Source organism: Talpa europaea (assembly GCF_964194135.1).
Source record: "Talpa europaea genome assembly, chromosome: 7".
Classification (NCBI taxonomy): domain Eukaryota; kingdom Metazoa; phylum Chordata; class Mammalia; order Eulipotyphla; family Talpidae; genus Talpa; species Talpa europaea.
Window position 1 is genome coordinate 131,389,084 of NC_140074.1, and position 17,402 is coordinate 131,406,485.

The 17,402-nt window shown below is 60.8% G+C and overlaps 1 protein-coding gene across 1 annotated transcript in view; it reads right to left on the minus strand.

Annotated features, from left to right (window-relative positions):
* The window catches only part of SDK2 (sidekick cell adhesion molecule 2), a gene marked incomplete at both ends in the record, with an annotated part of 223,168 nt that overhangs the window by 39,093 nt on the left and 166,673 nt on the right, over window positions 1–17,402 (minus strand). Inside the window, 6 exons of the mRNA XM_084238690.1 lie at window positions 12,773–12,923; window positions 13,011–13,120; window positions 13,784–13,905; window positions 15,194–15,385; window positions 15,724–15,822; window positions 16,007–16,202. Coding sequence (XP_084094816.1) covers window positions 12,773–12,923; window positions 13,011–13,120; window positions 13,784–13,905; window positions 15,194–15,385; window positions 15,724–15,822; window positions 16,007–16,202 — 870 coding nt within the window. The remainder of the gene's footprint in view (window positions 1–12,772; window positions 12,924–13,010; window positions 13,121–13,783; window positions 13,906–15,193; window positions 15,386–15,723; window positions 15,823–16,006; window positions 16,203–17,402) is intronic.

The following is a 17,402-nucleotide window of genomic DNA, read 5'->3' on the forward strand; positions in this document are numbered from 1 at the left end:
GATGTAGAAAAGGAGCCAGGGCTTGGGGCAGAGGGAAGGGCCTTCCAGGGAGCGCCGGGCCTTGGAGACGGATGAGGCCGCAGCTGCCTGGACACCCGCCCATCAGCCAGAGGGGCCGAAGCTCCTCCTGAGGCTCCTCCTTTCCCCGGGGGCCCCCTGGGGTCCTTCTGAACCTGGGCGTGGGGTTGGGGACACTTCCCTGAGACACCCTTACTTTTCCACGTGTTTTGGGAAGGTCCATTCAAGTAGCCTGAGGTGGGCACCCCACAGCCAGCAGCCAGGCATCCTCACAGGCCCCTCTCCCCATCCCTGGGGTGGGCGTGCACCCCATTTGGGGGCCACTGTGCAGACTTACTGTCCAGCTCGTACTGCGTGAGGCTGGGCCGGCTCAGGTTCCGCATGGAGTACATGGCTACCGGGTGGGGGCGGCGGGGGTCAGAGGGAGACAGCAGACAGAGGAGGTTAGTACACACCCCCCGCTCCACCGAGCAACCCCGACGAGGGGGCCAGCTGGGAGAGAGGGGGGACCGGCCACAAACACACAAAGGGAAGGAGTGTCCAGGGTTCGGATGCAGTTAGGGGCCGGGGCAGGAGTGGGGCGCCAGGAGGCATCCCAGGAAGGCGTTGTCCCCTGGCCCTGAGTTGTGGGGTATCACCAGCCCCCTGGAGCCCAGAATCCCTGGGGACAGCTCTGGGGGGGACCCTCGGGTCCCAATTTGCTCCTTTGTTAAAGGAGGAGCCCCTGAGAACCAGCATGAAAAAGCGGGGTCGTTAACTTCCTTGTAGGAACCAGAAGCCATTTTACTACCAGGAAATATGAGTGTATTAGACACAGGCAATAAAAAATCACAACCACAAGCACATGTCTGCCTCAGAATTAAATAAATAAGCGCAAGCTGTTGGGTCAGCTACTTCGAGTCTCTCTATTAATAGGCCCTGGCCGCCCGCTCCATCATCTCGTCTGCCTGCACCCCTGAAGGCAAGGCTTGAGGTTTAAGAGAATTATGGGAGGAAAAATGAAAGCAGAGGGGACCTCCAGGGGCTGCTGCTCTCCCGTGCGACTGTTTTAGGTCCCACCATCCTCCAGGGCACTGAGTCCCCTGCACCCCTCCTTTCGTGCCCGGCCCCCTCCCCCTGGTTTCCCACACATTCCAGCCCAGCCTGCTCCGGCCTCCCACCCCAGGTTACAGAGTCTCTGAACTGGCCTCTCTCTGCTGCCTGCCACAGGCTCCCCAGCCCCTTCTCAGAGTGACCCCGAAGTGCAGCCTTGTTCATGGTCATGCCCTTGCTGGCGGCTCCCTGGGGTCTGCACCCAGCCCTCGCCCTGTTCTTCCCGTCCTGGAGGCAGGCTGGCTCCAAGGCCTGGTGTCCGAGGAAGCAGGGGCCAGGCTGCTGCCCCGGGGTGGTGGTCAGGCTTGTTCTTGGCCCTTCTCACCACAGGCTTTTTGCCTGTGCTGGTCCCCCCGGGATATGGATGGGGTCACATGGACTCATTCTTCATGTTCAGTGCCACAACCATCCCCAGGGAGCTGTTTCTGGCCCTGGTTTTAGGGTCTCTTGGAACACGTCCTCTGCAGCTGGGAAGCCAGTTGGCTTGACATCTACTCAGGCTCCTTCCTGAGGACCTGGCTCCTCCTAGAGTGGAGCACCTCCTAGAGCTGGGAGCACCTCCTAGAGCTGGGAGCATCTCCTACAGCTGGGAGCAGCTCCAAGGGCTGGAGCGCCTCCTAGAGCTGGGAGCACCTCCTAGAGCTGGGAGCATCTCCTACAGCTGGGAGCAGCTCCAAGGGCTGGAGCACCTCCAAGAGCTGGGAGCACCTCCAAGAGCTGGGAGCACCTCCTAGAGCTCGGAGCACCTCCAAGAGCTGGGAGCATCTCCTAGAACTGGGAGCACCTCCAAGAGCTGGAGCTCTTCCTAGAGCTGGAAGCACCTTCTAGAGCTGGAGCTCCTCCTAGAGCTGGGAGCACCCTTTGGATAGGGCCCTGTCTGTCCTGTTTGCGGTGTACCCTCATGTCCAGGCATGGAGAAGCTGCTCAGAGATCTTCGCTCAGAGGCTGAATGGATAGGGGTGAGGGGTCACAGGAGGCACAGGGTTCAGGGGTGAGGGGGACACGGAAGACACAGGGTTTAGGGGGACAGAGATTCAGGACCCTGAAAGCCTCAGGCCCCTGGGTGAGTGAGCCGTGCCCCTGCGGGTGTCACTCACGGGTGAGCTCCGCCCACTTGGCTGCAGGGTTATGGATGCCACGCAGGGTGAAGCCCCTCAGGCCCTCGTAGAGCAGCTCCCGGTACCGGATCCGGAAGCCCAGGAGGATGCCGTTGATCTTGTCCTCCGGCGGTGGCTGCAGGGAAGGGAGTGGGCAGTGGGGAGGGGCGGGGACCACCTTCCATCTGAGGGGCCCACCCCTCCTGCCTCCAGCGGCCCCGTGCAGGTGCTTCACCCAGGAAAGGAAATCAAAATGACGAGGGGCGATTCTAGCTGGCAAAGCATCCCCAGCGGGGCTGTTTCGCCCTGCAGGATCCCCAGGGAGGCGGGAAAGGGCAGGAATCACATCAGCCCCTTTGAACAGCAGGAAAATATGGCTCAGAGATGTTGAGGGGCCTCCCCAAGGTCACGCAGGCCCTGGAGCCCCGCACAGGACTCTGGACGCGCGGCTCTGCCAACAGAGCCGTCCCTCGCCTGGGCGCAGCCCCTGGGCCCGCTGACCCCCTGGCCCGGCCCTCCCCAGCGGACATTCCCTGGGGTTCCCTGCCAGCCGGGCCTCTCCCAGCTCCCAGCCGGCTGAGGAGAGCGGCTTCTCCTTGGCTTTCTGCTCCCGTCTCAGAGGAGCCGGGGAACAGGCTTCTGGAGAAGGTGGGGCATTTCCTGGCGCCTCTTCTACACAGCCCGCCCGGAGGGCTCAGCCTTGATTGGCTCCTTCATTGGCTCCGGGGCTGCTGCTGGCCAGGAGGGCCTGAACTGCCTCAGCCCGCCCTAGCTCCAGCTGCACGAGGTCATGGCCGCCTAAGGGAGCACCCCACCTTGAAGGAGGGGCTGGGGGAGGGGATCCTCTTTCTTTCCCCTTTGGGGACTGCAGGTGGCAAAGTTGGTGACAGAAGTTCTCGCCTCGGGGCCTCTGTGGGTGACCTGCTAAGCCCACAGCTGGCAGGGGAGGGTGCAGAGGGGGGTCCCTCAGACACTCCTGGGTGGCCTGGTCTCTGAGATGCACCCCATGGTCTCCTTGGGCCATGGCAGAACCGTCGAGGCTGCCAAAAACAGGCAGCTGGAGAGGGGTGGGGGACGAGGGGGCCCGGCTCGGGGTGACAGGGCCGCCATCCTGCTGGGGGCAGGTGTCGGGGTGCAGGCTGGCTCATGCACCTGTGTGTGCTCTATCAGGAACCCCTTCATTGATGGGGGTTCGTGGAGACTCTGTAGGCCCTGAGAATCCCCAGAACTTTCGGCAGACCCAAGGGCCCGACTCCTGGCCCAGGTGAGTATCTGTGTGACCTGGGGCCACCTGGGTCCTGCCTGAGGCTGGGTGCCATCTGCAGAGGAAGAGAAGCAGCACCTGCCCCGTGGGTCGCCTGGAGAGTGGGAGGATGGGGTGTGCGTGTGTGCGTGTGTGCACGTGTGTGTGTGATCTTCCGGCCCTGGTGGGGCTGCTGACTGCCTGGTCCCAGCCCCTCCCCGATGCCTGGACGTACCTGCCATCGGATCAGCACGGAGGTGGTGGTGTGGGGTGTCACGGAGACAATGGTGGGTGCTTCATCGGGGGCTGGGGGGAGAGGTGGACAGGTGAGCTCTGAGGGCCCTGGGGACCATGTGGACACCAGGTGGCTCCAGCCCAGTCACCCTCTACTCCCACACCCCGATTTCTGCAGGACAAGGGTCCAGTGTTGAGTGAGGAGGGCCTGGGGGCCCGACTCCAGCCCAATCCCAAGGGCCCAGCGCCGCCCCTTCTGCCCCACAGATCTCTTAGCCGCTGAGGCTCCCCACACCCACTCCCACCCAGGTTTGGGGGCTGATGCTTGCGGACTTCAGAGAGTAAAATGCTGGGCTGGGCCTGTGAGCCTGAGCCCCAGGCCCAAACCGCTGCCCAGGAGCCCAGGGTCCTCCCATCTTTGCAGCCACCCCCCCAAGACAAGCCCTGGTGCCTGGGAAGTTCCCGGGGGTGAGAGAGACCCAAGGAGGTGGCACCAACCCGCCTGCAGGGTGGTCAGCGGCTCTGACTCCTCGCTGAACTCGCTGTCCCCAATGTCATTGGTCGCCTTCACGCGGAACTTGTAGGAGGTGAAGGGCTTGAGCCTACAGGGACGAAGGGGTTCAATAAAAAGAGGTGTCTCTTGGCGGCTCTGTCCTGCCATTGGGGGCTCCTGATCCATGGAGGCTCCGAAAGGTCTGACACCACAGTGACAAAGAGGGACCAGACTCAGGGCTCCTGAGCGCCCAGCGAGGCCCCTGGGCCATGTCAGCTTGCGCGTGGCTCACCTTTAGCTCTGATTATAACCGCTGGTCCCCAAGAGTCAAAGTCCCCATATCTCTAGCAGAGCACTAGCCCCTGGCTCAGAGCAATACAGCTCCCTCTCCCTCCTGCCCCCTGCAAATCCCCCCAGAGCAGCACCCTCCCCCTACTGAGTTCACACGTGAGCAAGGATGGAGGTTCTCGAGAGTGAACTGGCTCCATCCCTGCAAGCTCATTTCCCCTGCAGGCCAATCTCCCTTTTTTGATTGATGGGGGGTGGAGGGCGTTGAGGGAAGCATCACTCAAAGCTCCTGGGCACGTTCAGTGGGAATTTAAAGCACACGGCCCGCCAGGAATGAGACTGAAGCCAGCACTTTGGAGGGACCATCCACCCCCTATTAAAGATGGCGCCTGGCTGGGAGGAGCTGCTGGTGAAGGGTGGCGGGCTCGCGGGGGCTTCCGGCTCCGGAGAGAGATAATTAAGGAGCAGCCCTAACAGAGCTCCAGAGGACGGGGGGAGATTGGGACCCAGCTGGAGGGGTAAGTGTGGACAGGAGTGATGGGAGCTGAGGAAGAGATTTGGGGGTGATCAGGTTTGGGGGCCCTCCCATGGGGCCACGAGCTAAGGAGCCCTCCGGGGACCACCCACGCAGGGGCCCTCCCCTCCCCAGGGACCCTCCCTGGGAGTCCCCAGGGCTCACCTGTCCACGACGAAGGCAGAGGCGTTGTGGCTGACAGAGGCCGAGTGCAGCGCCCAGCGGCCGCCGGGCAGCTCGCGGGTCTGGACGGTGTAGTAGCGCACGGGGGACAGCCCGTCGCTGCCCGGCTCCCAGGCCAGCAGCACGCTGCGTGCCTTCACGTCCTCCTGCTGCGCCACGGGCTTGCTGGGGGGCTGCGGGCGGTCTGGGGGCGGGGGTGGCACGGGGCTGGCAAGCTGTGGTGCAGGCAGGGCCCCTCCTCAAGCAAGGATGACTCTGGGTTCTGGCATGTGCCCCCCTTCACCCCCTGCTACTGCCTCATCCCATTTCCATGCTCATGGGGCCCAGTGCAGTTCCCCTGGTGCCTGGGAACTGACCAGTGCTGGGGGCACCCTGACTTGCGCTGACAGCGAGGTGGGAGCACCCCAGTCCCTCCAGTCCCTCTGCTCTGCCTGCCCCAGGGCTGAATGGGACCGAGGCTGTCCTGAGGGGGGTATGGGGGGCTGGGCCTCCACTTCCCTCTGTGGGACCCCTCCTAGACTTGGCTTCCTTCCACCACCCCACGCCCCACTGCAGGGTTTCTCAGCCTCTGAACACTCTGGCCTTTGGGGTGGAGGATTTTTTGTTAGGGGGCCAGTCCTGGGTATTGTAAGGTGCTCAGCAGGATCCCCTGCCTGTCCCCACTGGATGCCACGTGCACCTCTCTCTAGGCTGTGACCCCCGAAATGTCCAGCCATTGCCCAGTATCCCCTGGGGATCAAGGCAGCCCCTACTTGAGACCCTCAGTCCTTCTGGCTGTTCCTGGGCACAGTGTCTAATAAATCACATTCACAGGAATCTGGGTTTCAGGTCTGCTTCTGGGGAACCCCAAGGTTGGGCAGAGCACCCGCTCAGGGCAGCCAGGGGTCCAGACTTCAGCCCTATCCTTCACCCAACCAGACACGGTTGAAGGTCGGGGGAGCGGGGACGAAAGCTGGTCTCGCCAACCTTCCCTGAATGCCCACCTCCCCCCATCCCTGGAAATCTGCCAAAGTCTCCCCAACCTTGACTTCTGACGCTGGAGCCCAGTCTCAGATCAGGCCGATGTGACTCAGCCAGCGGAGCCCCATCCAGCGGCAGGATCTGAGCGCTCTGCTTGGCTGGGGTGACCCCTTGGAGGCCCCCAGCCCTCCCAGCCCCAGCGGCAGTCACCTCTCTTCTCGGTGGTCACCACCAAGGCCTCAGCCGCCTCCCCCCAGCCCTTGCGGGTCTGGGCCGTGATGCGGAACAGGTACACAGACTCGGGCTTGAGGCCGGTGGCCGTGAACTGGCGGGCGCTGGGCGCGAGCACCTCCACCGTGGCGGTGTTGGCCGTGGTGGCGTTGAGCCGGTGCGTGATCTGGTACGCTGTGGGGAGGAGCACACGCGCTGCTGGGAGCACCCCAGGGCAACAGCAAGAGCCAGTCCTTCCTGGGCCACCCTGACGTCTGCCTTGGGGCCACCCTGGCTGTGGCTGAAGTCCTCTTGGTCACTCTCACATCCTCTGCTGCCACTTTGGGACTGTGTCTTCCAGGAGTGACCCCCAAACAGCCCAGGTAAAGAAAGTGGGGCTTGGAAGGCTGGACTACCTGCTTGGAAGTGCCTGAGCTGGGATTCGAGCCCAGGTGTTTCTACTCCGAAGTGTTTGTCCGCCTCCTCACTACACCATAGCCTTTGCCAGGGGCAGGTGTGCAGATGTCAAGACCGTGTGCCCTGGGCCAGACCCAGGTGGTCCAGTACCCCATTTTACAGGTGAGGAGGCTGCGGGCCATGGAGGACCCACTAGCTCGTTTTCATAGCTGCTGACTTCAGCCTGTGAGTGGGTGTGTGCATGTGCGTGTGTGCACGCGTGGGGTGTGTGTGTTTGTGTGTTGGACTATGAAAAGACCCCCCTGATCTGAGCATCCCTCCCTCCTGGTGCCTTCAGTTCTATTTCCCGCGGTGAGAGGCTGTGCTGAGCTGGCCAGGGCGCCCTCACCTGGCCACACTTAGGAACAGCAGCCGTGGTTTACCAGATGGCCAGTTGTTCAGGGCCCAGGAACACTCAGGAGGCAAAAGCTAATGAAAGGTCCTCAGGGACCTGACCCCTGACCTTGCCCTTCAGCCAGTCATCACATAGACAGATTTCTAGCCAGAGCAAAAAGACTCAGAACTGTTCTTGAGGATTATAAAGACACACCCCGCCGAGTCTCCCTCTTTACCTCCTCCCTCTTCCACGGCCAGGGCCTGGGAAAAGGCAACCACTTACCAAGAATGATGCCATTGGGGGCAGCCGGGGGCTGCCAGATCAGCCGCACCGACGTGGTCCTCACCTCTGGGAACAGGATGCCCATGGGCGGTCCCGGGACTGGAAGGGACAGAGGAGAGGCAGGTGACGATGCAGCCGCCAAGCTCAGCCCCAGCCCAGGCCAGTGCCAGCAGAGCCACGGGGCAGGTGAGCTTTCGTGGCTGCTACTGCCTGGCACCGGGTCCTAACACCGGCAAGAGGATGCCATCGGTGGGGTTTTGAACTCCCCACCCCCCAAGCACAATTAGGTGCTCTGGCGGGAACTGGAAGGACCAGACTCCAGCGTCCTTTAGCTCAGCGACTGTGAACAGGTGCCTGCAGATGTACATGGCAGGCTCAGATGGGGCCGAGGGCTGCACTTTAGATTCCTTCCACCCTGGGGTGCGGTAGGCAAGGGGCAGCCGCAGAGGAAGTGCCCATTCTGAGCCCCTATTACTCCTCTCTCTCTACAATTGGCCCTGGAATCCCAGGGCCCTGGCCTTCCCTCCCAGACAGCCCCAAGCACGCTGGCAGAGCCTGCACTCCGTGGACCGAGGGCTGGTCAAGGCCTGGCTGCTCTGGGCACGGGATGGACACTGAATGGCATAGGTTGGAGGAGGGGTGGCAGAGAACACGTGGGGGTGATGGTTGGAGGGGGGCAATTCTTCCTGTGCTGCCTAAGTCCCACACAGACCGCCACGTAGGCTGGGGTTTCTAAACTTGAACTTGGCCTTCCAAGTCATTACAAGGGTCTATTTGTCAAGGCAGGAGGCTAGAACGTATTTAATTGAACAGATCATTAGCTTGACTGATCGCTTTAGAACACACAGACATATGGAGTGTGGGGGTGGCTTCCTTTAGCACTCTGGTCCCCATCTTGTGGTGGTGGGGGGAGTGTGTATGTGGAGGGGAGGGGGCAGAGGGCCCCTGAGTCAGCTCCCCTTGCAGGGGGTCCTCCAAGGAATCAGGCTTTCGCCACAGGACCAGGAGGCAGGAGGCCAGGAGAAATCAAGCCTTTCCCTTGCACAGGATGCACCTCTGCTCAAAGTGGAGGTGCCAGGCGAAAAAGAAATCAGGACGGGTACAGAATCTCTCTTGTCACACTTGTCCCAGAGACACCTCATGCAGGACGCCAAATCAGGTGTCCCATGGGCCACGTGTGCCCATTTCTGCTTTCTGGACCCACAGCCTGCAGTGAGCATCCCTAGCAGTGGCGTTGGTGGCCCTCAGGGACCCGCCGCCCCCAGGAGAAGCGGAGGCCTTGGGTCCCTCTGGGAGACTGTGGCCCTGGGAAGGGGGCAAGAAGGGCCCACCCAGCCCCCCCAGGCCTGCAGGGTTGCAGCTCACCATCATCCAGCGTCCGCTCCAGGATGGGAGGGCGGCTGGGGCTGCCGTCCCCGATGCGCGTGAAGGCCAGCACCTGGACCTCGTAGAGCACGTATTTGCCCAGCCCCGTGAGCTGGGCACTGCGCGACGAGTTCCCCTCCACCAGCCAGAAGCGGGGCTGCGCGTCCGAGTCCTTCTCCTTGTAGATCACCTGCGGGCCCAGCGCGGGGCTGAGGGCTTGGGGCTGGGCTAGGGGTGGGCCCTACCAGCACCTCCTCTAAGTCTCCCCCGAGCGAGGTGGGGGGGGGATGGGGCGGACAGACTTGGGGTCCTTGGAGGGGCTTTTTCTCAAAGAAGCCTGGGCTGAGGGTGAAGCCAGTGCCCCGGAAGGGCCAGGACACAAAGACACAATCAGCCTCAGAGCCGGCAGCTTCCTGAGCGACCCGAGTGGGAGAACAGGCACATGCACGGCCATGGCGAGCTCGAGGTCGCACGGCAGGTCGGGCAGAGCCAGAAGGCCAGGCCACTCCTCCTGACTCCCAGGGCAGGGCTGGGACACCAGCTGAGTGCAGGTTGGGGAGGAATTCTGGAAGATAATGGAAACTGAGGCTGGGCGCCCCGCACTAAGAGGAGGCTTGGTGCACCCTGCGTGAGGGAGGACTCCTTGGTTGCCATGGCGGCAGGGAGCTGGGATGCTGGCAGCTCCCGTGTCCTCTCCAGAAGGCAGAGACCCGCGCCCCTGGCGTATCGAGGTCAGGACAGCGTGGCTGGAGAGGCCGTGGCAGGGTGGCTGGTATCCGGCTCCCTCTCCTCCCCGCTGGAGGCCGGACTCACCTTGTAGCCCAGCACCAGCCCGTTGCGGTCGGCCTCGGGGACGTCGCTCCAGCGCACCAGCATGCTGCTGGAGGTGGTGGCCAGCGCCGACACGTTGGTGGGGCCGGAGGATGGGACTGGGCGAGGAAGGGAGCAGAGATGTAACTCAGGACCCAGCGTCCACCCACTGCGGAAGGGGGTGGGTAGGGCCTGGGACTGGTGGGGAGCCAGCTCCCGTGGGGCTCCGTGGCCACAAACGTGGCACAGCTCCCAAGCAGCGATTACCCTGCGGTGGGTCCGCTGGGCTCTGGGGTGCCATGGATGCTGCTTCTGGTTCAGACTAGCCTCCCTCTTCATCTATGCTCAGGCTGACACTGGACAAGCCTGCATGTCCTGCTGGGGCAGCAGGGAGGGTGGGGAGCAGCTCGACATTTGAAGGGTGCCAGGAAAGAGCCACAGAGCTCATGTGGACCACTGAGGGTGCCTGTAGGCTGGGGCTCATATTCTGGGGGGTGGCCCCTTGCCAGGCCCCTATTTGCTATTGGTCGTGATTCTAGAATGTTCTGACAGCTAACCCAACCTCCCTATCTCTGGCTGTCTCAGCCACCACTGGGAGTCAGGATGACAGTGGAGGGCATTGGGCTGGGAAGTGTGCAGAGGGGAGATGGCCTGGCTGCCCTGCAGAGGCGGGCACCCTCTGACTTGGGGAGCTGTGGGGACAGCTGCAGTACAGAATGAGGTGCTGGGAGATGTGCCAAGAGGGCACAGAAAATGAGCCAGGCTATTTCTGAACGACAGCTCCAGCCTGCGTCCTTGGCCGGAGGGGGCTGGATCCCAGCCGCGGGGGCAGCGAAGTCACCTGGGTTATACCTGACTCCCGGGTCCTGCCCATGACTGTCTGGCTCCAGGGCCCGCTCCCGATGGCATTGAAGGCCTGCAGCTGGACACGGTACTCCGTCCACTCCTCCAGGTCCTCGATGGTGTACTCCCGCTCCACGCGGTCCTGGACCACGTGGCTCAGCGTCTTGCCGTGGCCGTCTGCCCTGCTGTATTTGATCTTGTAGCCCACGGACTCGGGGTTCCCGTTGTATTCCATCTCTGGGAGAGGCTGCAGGAAGGCAGGGCCGGCAAAGCTGCTGTGAGCCCAGGGCTGCCCTGCCGATGGTGGAAATGCCTGGCTAGTGCCCCCTCTTCCAGGGAGACTTCAGGGATTTCCAACCTGTGTGTGCCCATGGGAGCCTCTCTCCTCCCAGGGCTGGTGAACTTACTACCCTGCCAGGGGAGTCGGGCCTGGTGAGGTGCCCCACAAAGCTGACTGTCCAACACAGTGAGTGTGTACTTTTCACTCTGGCTGTCTCCACCATGTAACCCCCAGCTCAGGCTGCCAACGTGCGCTTGTTTAAGAGCCTATAACATACCTGCCTGGGCTATGCCTGGCCTTGGAGAAAGAGGTAAGAGAGGAGTGGCATCCCCCATGCATGGGCACCTGTCACCGCCAGGACGCCTTCCACCCGGCAGACCTCAGGCCCTCCTGCAACACTGACAGCCTCCTTGTTTGAGTCTCAGTGAAGAAGAAAGATGGATTCCTCCCTGAAGCCCCAATGACTCCTTTGGTGGGGCTCACTGGCTCAAGGTCATTGGGATGAACTTGGACAGTTCTGATAAGCTGAGGAGGTGTGGACACCTGGGGTGGGGGCCTGGGATCTGAAGCAGGTGTGACTGAGGGCCCAGTCCTCGGATTGTCCACTGAAGGTGGCCGAGCTGGAGCTGGGGAGCCCTCGGCCCTTGCCTACCTGGTTCTGCTCCCCAGGGGCTCCAAAGAGCTGATGGCCCACAGGCCACTCCCTCTGACCCACTTTTTCTTGTCCCTCCCCTCGGCCTCTACCTCACCCCTCGGCTCGCTGCCTCCTGCCAGCTCTGCTCCTAGAGACACTGAGTGAAGCAGGCCTGAGACCATTAAGCCGGATTGATGGCTGAGAGCTGGAGACGGGCTCAGCGCACGCCCCCTTACCGAGGGGAGGTAATAGCCATGCTCCATTAAGCGGGGCTGTGGGGACCCCAAGACTGGCACACGCAGCAACTGCTATTTATAAAGTCTCCCTAAAGAGTAAGATACAGAGGGGAGCCAGCCTGGAGGGGTGCACGGCAGGAGGGAAGGGGAGGTGGAGCGGGAGTTACAGAAACTGGGCCAGCCGGGAGGTGCCCAGGTTGTGGTCTGGGCCGGCCCAGAGCGTGTTTGTGCAAGTTGTGTCTTGTGCAACTAGTAGAGGTTCTTTGAGAACCTCTAGCTAAGAGCTGTGGGCTGCTGGGGAGCAGGGTCGGCACCGAGCAACTTCCCAGGCCCGTGTGCCAGCCCTCCAAGGACAGGGCTGTGGGCGCTGCCCTGTCTCAGAAGCCTGGCTCCCAGCACCTCGGATGGCTGCCTGGGGGGGTCTGTGCCGGGAAACGCTGTTCCAGGGGAGGGCCCGGGGAGACAGGTTCCCTCCTGCTGCCCAGAGGGTTCAGCAGTGAGGCCAGTGGTTAGGGCAGTGGACTCTGGGGCCAGATGCCCTGGTTAGGGATCTGAGTCCTGCTGCTAACTAGGGGTGTGGGAAGATGTGGGGAGACACGGGCCATGTATTGGATGGCTCTCTGCCTTTCCTCTGTAAAACAGGGACCAGGATCCCCCCACTGTCGCTTGTGCAGAAGGTCAAGGTCTGACTTTGCACAAAGCACCCAGGATAGTACCTGGCTGGAGGTGAGCCTCAGCATCTAAGCATCACTGCCTGGCACAGGTACGGGGCACCTGGGGTAAAGGTCCTGATCTGCGGGGTTGGTCTAAGAGCCCCTCGGAGCTCCCCCACCTCAGAGCGCCTCCCATGCTCAGACTTGGTGTGTGCAGTGACTTAGAGCTGAGCGCCCGCCCTGCCCTTGGGGCAAGTTCCTAACCTCTCTGAACCTCAATCTCCTTGAGTCCTTTGCAGGATATCACGAGGATAAAGCGAAGAAAAAAAGGTAAAATGTTTCTAACTCTGCCTTACGTGGAACATTTGTTCCTGGAACAGAGATTGTCAGGCACCCTGAGGTGCTGGGGAAAGAGACTGGAGCTCCAGGTATTCCAGTGGGTGCCCCCTGGTGGCGGCCCCTTGGAGGCAAAGACACTTTCAGGGGATGAGGGTGGAAGAGACACCCCACCCTTGGCCTCCCCCTCCCTCCCAGGGAGACTCACCATCCAGCGGAGCCACAGGCTGGTCTCACTGGCTGTACGCAGGGTCACGTTGGCTGGGGCCATGTCAGGGGGTGCCTGGAGGGTCTGGATCTTTCTGGAAGGCTGGCTCGGGGGGCTGGTGCCCACAATATTCACCTGGCGCATGCGGAAGCTGGGGTGGGGGGAGTTGTGAGGGGGTGAGGGCAGGACACAGGGCCAAAGCCCACCCTGGCCTTCCTAACCTGGACCTGCCTGTTACCTGTAGTAGGTGAAGGGGTTGAGGTCAGGCACCTCCATGGAGCGGGCGTCTGGCTCGTTGGGGAGCTGGTGGATCAGCAGCCACTCCTCTCCCTCCCCGACCACGCCCACCTGGAAAGGGAGGGGCCCTTAGCCAGTCTGTGGGGCTGAGATGGGGGTGCTCTGAGCCCCAATTTCCACAAGGTCTGAGTACTCCCCAGGGAAGGTCTTGGTCCAAACCCCAGGGGTCACCTGGAAGGCATACCTGGGGCCAAGCAACTTTGCAGGCTCTTAATTGGGGCTCCAAGTGTAACTCCGACCCTCCTAAGTCAGAATCTCAAGGTGTGTTTGTATGAACCGCCTCCTGGGCCCGCCTGCCCTTGACTGGCCCAGCAGAATCACGTGGTGCCTGGGTGTTGACTAAGCTCCCCAGATGATTCTCCTAAACACCTTGGCGAGTTTCTGGAAACTCAGCTAAATCGGAAGCAGAATTTCTGGGGCTGGGGCTAGAACTTCTGAATCTCTCTCCTCTCTGCACCCTCCCTGTGTGGAGGCAAAGCTGAGAACTGCAGGCAGCAGCAGGTTCTGCCAGGCCTGCCAGGCGTGCATGCGTGTGTGTGCAGGTGTGCAGGTGAGGACGCAGCAGTATGGAAGCAATGGGCTTTCTGGGTGGATGTGGCCACGTGACAGGTGCATGGGATAGAAACGCATGTGTGGTTCCCACTCAAGGGCGTGGGCACACCCAAGGGGGCTGTGCTGCTGCGGGTCGCACCACCCACGCTCCCGCAGGGTTACCTGGGCCTCCACCAGCCAGCGGGAGATGGAGGTTTTGCCGTCGTAGCCAGGCCTGAACTGCAAGGTCACAGAGCGGGGGCCTATGTTGGAAATGCCCAGGTTGGAGGGGGCCCCTGGGAGTTCTGGAAAGGAAAACAGAAAGAGATGGGGTGAGACCAGATTCCTTCCCCCCAAACAGGACTTTCTGGGCCTGGGAGTGCCTGGGGGGCCCTACTTTCCCTGGAGCCCTCCGAGGAGGGGCCCACCAGCAGAGCCCAATCCTGCATCAATGGCTCGTTGTGCTCACACCAGGGGCCTGAAGCAGATTTGGGGGCCGGGAGCCCTCCCAGGGCCCCAGAGAAGCTCCTAGGACTGAGAATCGGGGCTGGGCACAGTGGGGCTTCCCCTTCCGGAGTTGGGGTGTATGTGTGTGAGGCTCGTGAGGGGCCTTGAGGCTGCACCAACACAAGCTGGGCTCAGTAAGAATCAAACCTATCGATCCTCTCCATCCATGCTCCCTGTTCACTACACCGCCCTGAACCCCATGTGGCCGAGGGAGATGCGGAGTGGTGGGGGCAAGAGACAGACCATTTTCTGACCAGGAACTGTGGGGTTCAGGATAAACAGAAAGCAAACAGATTCCAAAGTCAGATCCCTCTGAGCTGGAATCCAACTCTACTGTTTCGTGCTGTGTGTCCTTGGGCAAGTTACCTAACCTTTCTGTGCCCCAGTGTCTCCGCCAGAAAACGGAGATGATAATAACACCGCCTGCCTCAGGGTTGTTGTGAGAATTAGCTGAATTGATATAAATAAATCACTTAGCTCTGAACTGTGAGAAGTGCCTCAATTTTGTCCGGGTTACTGTATTAGCAAGCTGGGGTTGACCGCAGTTCGGGTACCCCCGTCATCCTGTGGCCAAGCTGAAGGATCCTGGCCAGGCCACACAGCATCCTTATGCACCCAGACAGGGCCCTGTGGCTAGTTAGTCCATCTCCCTCCATAGATACAGATGGGGAAACTGAGGCACAGAGGGACTTCACTAGTTCAAGGTGGCAGAGCCTGGTGGAGCAGAGCTGGGATGAGGCCCTAGCTTGCTCTACATGCCAGGCCGGAAGCTATCCACCATCCCAACCAACACTTCCACGGCTGCGGAACTGAGAATTCATCCCTGAGCCACCTGGCGGGAAACCTGGTGGCAGGACGGGAGGGTCCTCTGTGGCCTACGCTTTCCTGCGAGGCACAGGCAGAAGCTCAGAGGCCATAGAGGAATCAAAGAACGCAGCCTTGTCGTGGGGGGGGGGGGTTCCGGGGACCACAGGCTCAAGGAGGGGGAGCAAGCCAGCGTTCCTGGAAGAGGAGGGGCCTCCTGGACAGGACCCTGATCGGGAAGACCCTGGGGCCGGGAGCCCTGCCCTGGGAGTGGGCACCTACCTGGAGGCACCCCCGAGGAGATGGTGGAGGCAGACACCTGGCCCTGGCCCTTGGCGGTCATGGCGGCCACCTCAATGGTGTAGGTGGTGAGCGCGGTGAGGCCCGTGACGCGGTACTCCAGGGTCACGTTGGGCAGGTAGTGGGTCACGCGGGTGTTGGTTCGGTTGTATTCCTCCCAGGAGATGCGGTATCCTGGGGAGAGCCCCCCAAGGTGGCATGAGCTTGGCCGTGGCCAGAAGCTTAGCCCTTCCGCTCTGCTCCTGACTTCTTCCTGGGGTGCAGTGGGGGGCTGTGTGGCCGAGGGAGGGGGGAGCCATATGCTGGGGCCCCAGGGAAACCTGGGTGGATGCCCCCACTGGGTGGGACTGCAGGCCACGGCTGCTGATGGTCACTTGAAGATCCAGATGGGTTACGCATGGGGCTGGGGGTTGCGTCTCCCCGGAGCAGGGGACATTGGGTCAAAGACGAGAGGATGGTCTTTCCCGCTCCCCCACCCTGTTCCCCTCCCGTCGGGGTCACGGCAGGCCTACCTGTGAGGACGCCATTTTTCTCTCCTGGTTCTTGCCAGCTGACCTTCAGCGACGTGTCCAGGATTTCATTGAAGCTCAGGTGTCCCACTGGCCCAGGCACTGTACCCCACCCAAGGCCAGTTAGAGCCGGAAAGAGGGACCACCATCTGGCAAGTCAGCCTGCGGCGTTTCAGGGGGCCCCAGGATTCGGGGCGAGACCGGGGCCACCCAGGGCCTGCTGCACCCAGTGGGGCCCGCTGGGAGGTGGGTGGTCGGGGCACAGGGAGCGCGAGAGGGTGCCTACCGTCCTCATGGGTGCGCACCAGCTGGGGGGTGCTGCGGGGCCCGTCTCCGGGCGTGGTGAAGCACAGCACCGAGGTGAAGTACTCAGTGAACTTCTTCAGCCCAGACACGAAGCCCACGTGGATGCTGTCTTGGAAGTTGGGCCTGGCAGTCACCATGGTAACCTCCTCTTCCTGCTTCGGCTCCCAGGCGATCAGCTAGGGAGAGGCCAGACATTCAGGCAGGGCAGCAAGAATGTTCCAGAAGCAGCCAAGCACTCCGCCACTGGCTAGGCCAATGCACAGAGAATCCAGGAGCCCAGGTCCCCGTGGACCCTCCTCTCACGGAAGGGCTGGCAGCGCGGATGCCCGCAGGCGGCTGGACCATCTGCACGCGAGGGTGCCCACGCTGGTGTCTGCTGGTTACTGAACGGCTTACTCTACACCGGCTGCTCTGCCCGGTCATCGCTCCCCGACTCCCACCCGGACCCCCAAGGGAGGCGGCGTTTTAGCTGGATCAGCTACACAATTTGCATTTTACCAGGTTGGGCTGCACTAGTCTTTGAAACTTGTTCCAAGTTGGGGTTTCAGCCTTAAACATCACCTCCAGGTGCAGCGTCACTAAGAAAACCATGTCTGGAAATGCAGCCTCGTTCTCTGTCTGGCGTCCCCCGTCCACACATCAGCCGTAACTGCAGACGCTGCCTGCCTCCCTCTCCCTCGTCCCGATCGCTCGCTGACACTCCTTTTTCTGGGCTCTTCATCTGTCTCCAACAATGACAGCTGGTCTCAGAGACTCCCTCGTTTATTTGAAGTTGATTAAATAGCAATTAATGGTGAAAAGCAACACTTGATGAGTTTTAATAAGCACGGGTATTTATAGATATAAAACAACACCACACTGATGTCTCCTGATTAACTCACGCCTGTAACAATGCTTAATCTTCTCTTTTCTGTGGCCGTGTGTTTATCAAGGATGTTTTGAAATTTAACGGGTATTGTGAAAAGATAGCCTATAGCAAGTTAATTAGACACTAATTAGACCCTAAAAATACTAATCAGAAATACTAAGTGGCATTTAATAAGTATGTTAAATAGCCTCCTTATTTCTGTTATCTTGTTTCATAGCAATTAAATTGCTGAACTTCGGAGTGGATTAAGAAACAAGTTTAATGTTTTAATTTAATTAAATTAATGTAAATTTGAATTAATTACACCATTAGAATTAATTGTGTGGTATGTTCCCCGGCAAGTGCAAAATCTGGGTAAATATTATTTTATTGGGCTTAGGCCAATGATAATCACTTCCATTTTCTAAAAGAATGAAGGACAAAAAAGTACCCTCACAGGTGCCGTAAGACAGTATCACAGGGAAGTTTCTTCAAAATGAACCCAGACGTGCAGTTCCATGGAGTCACC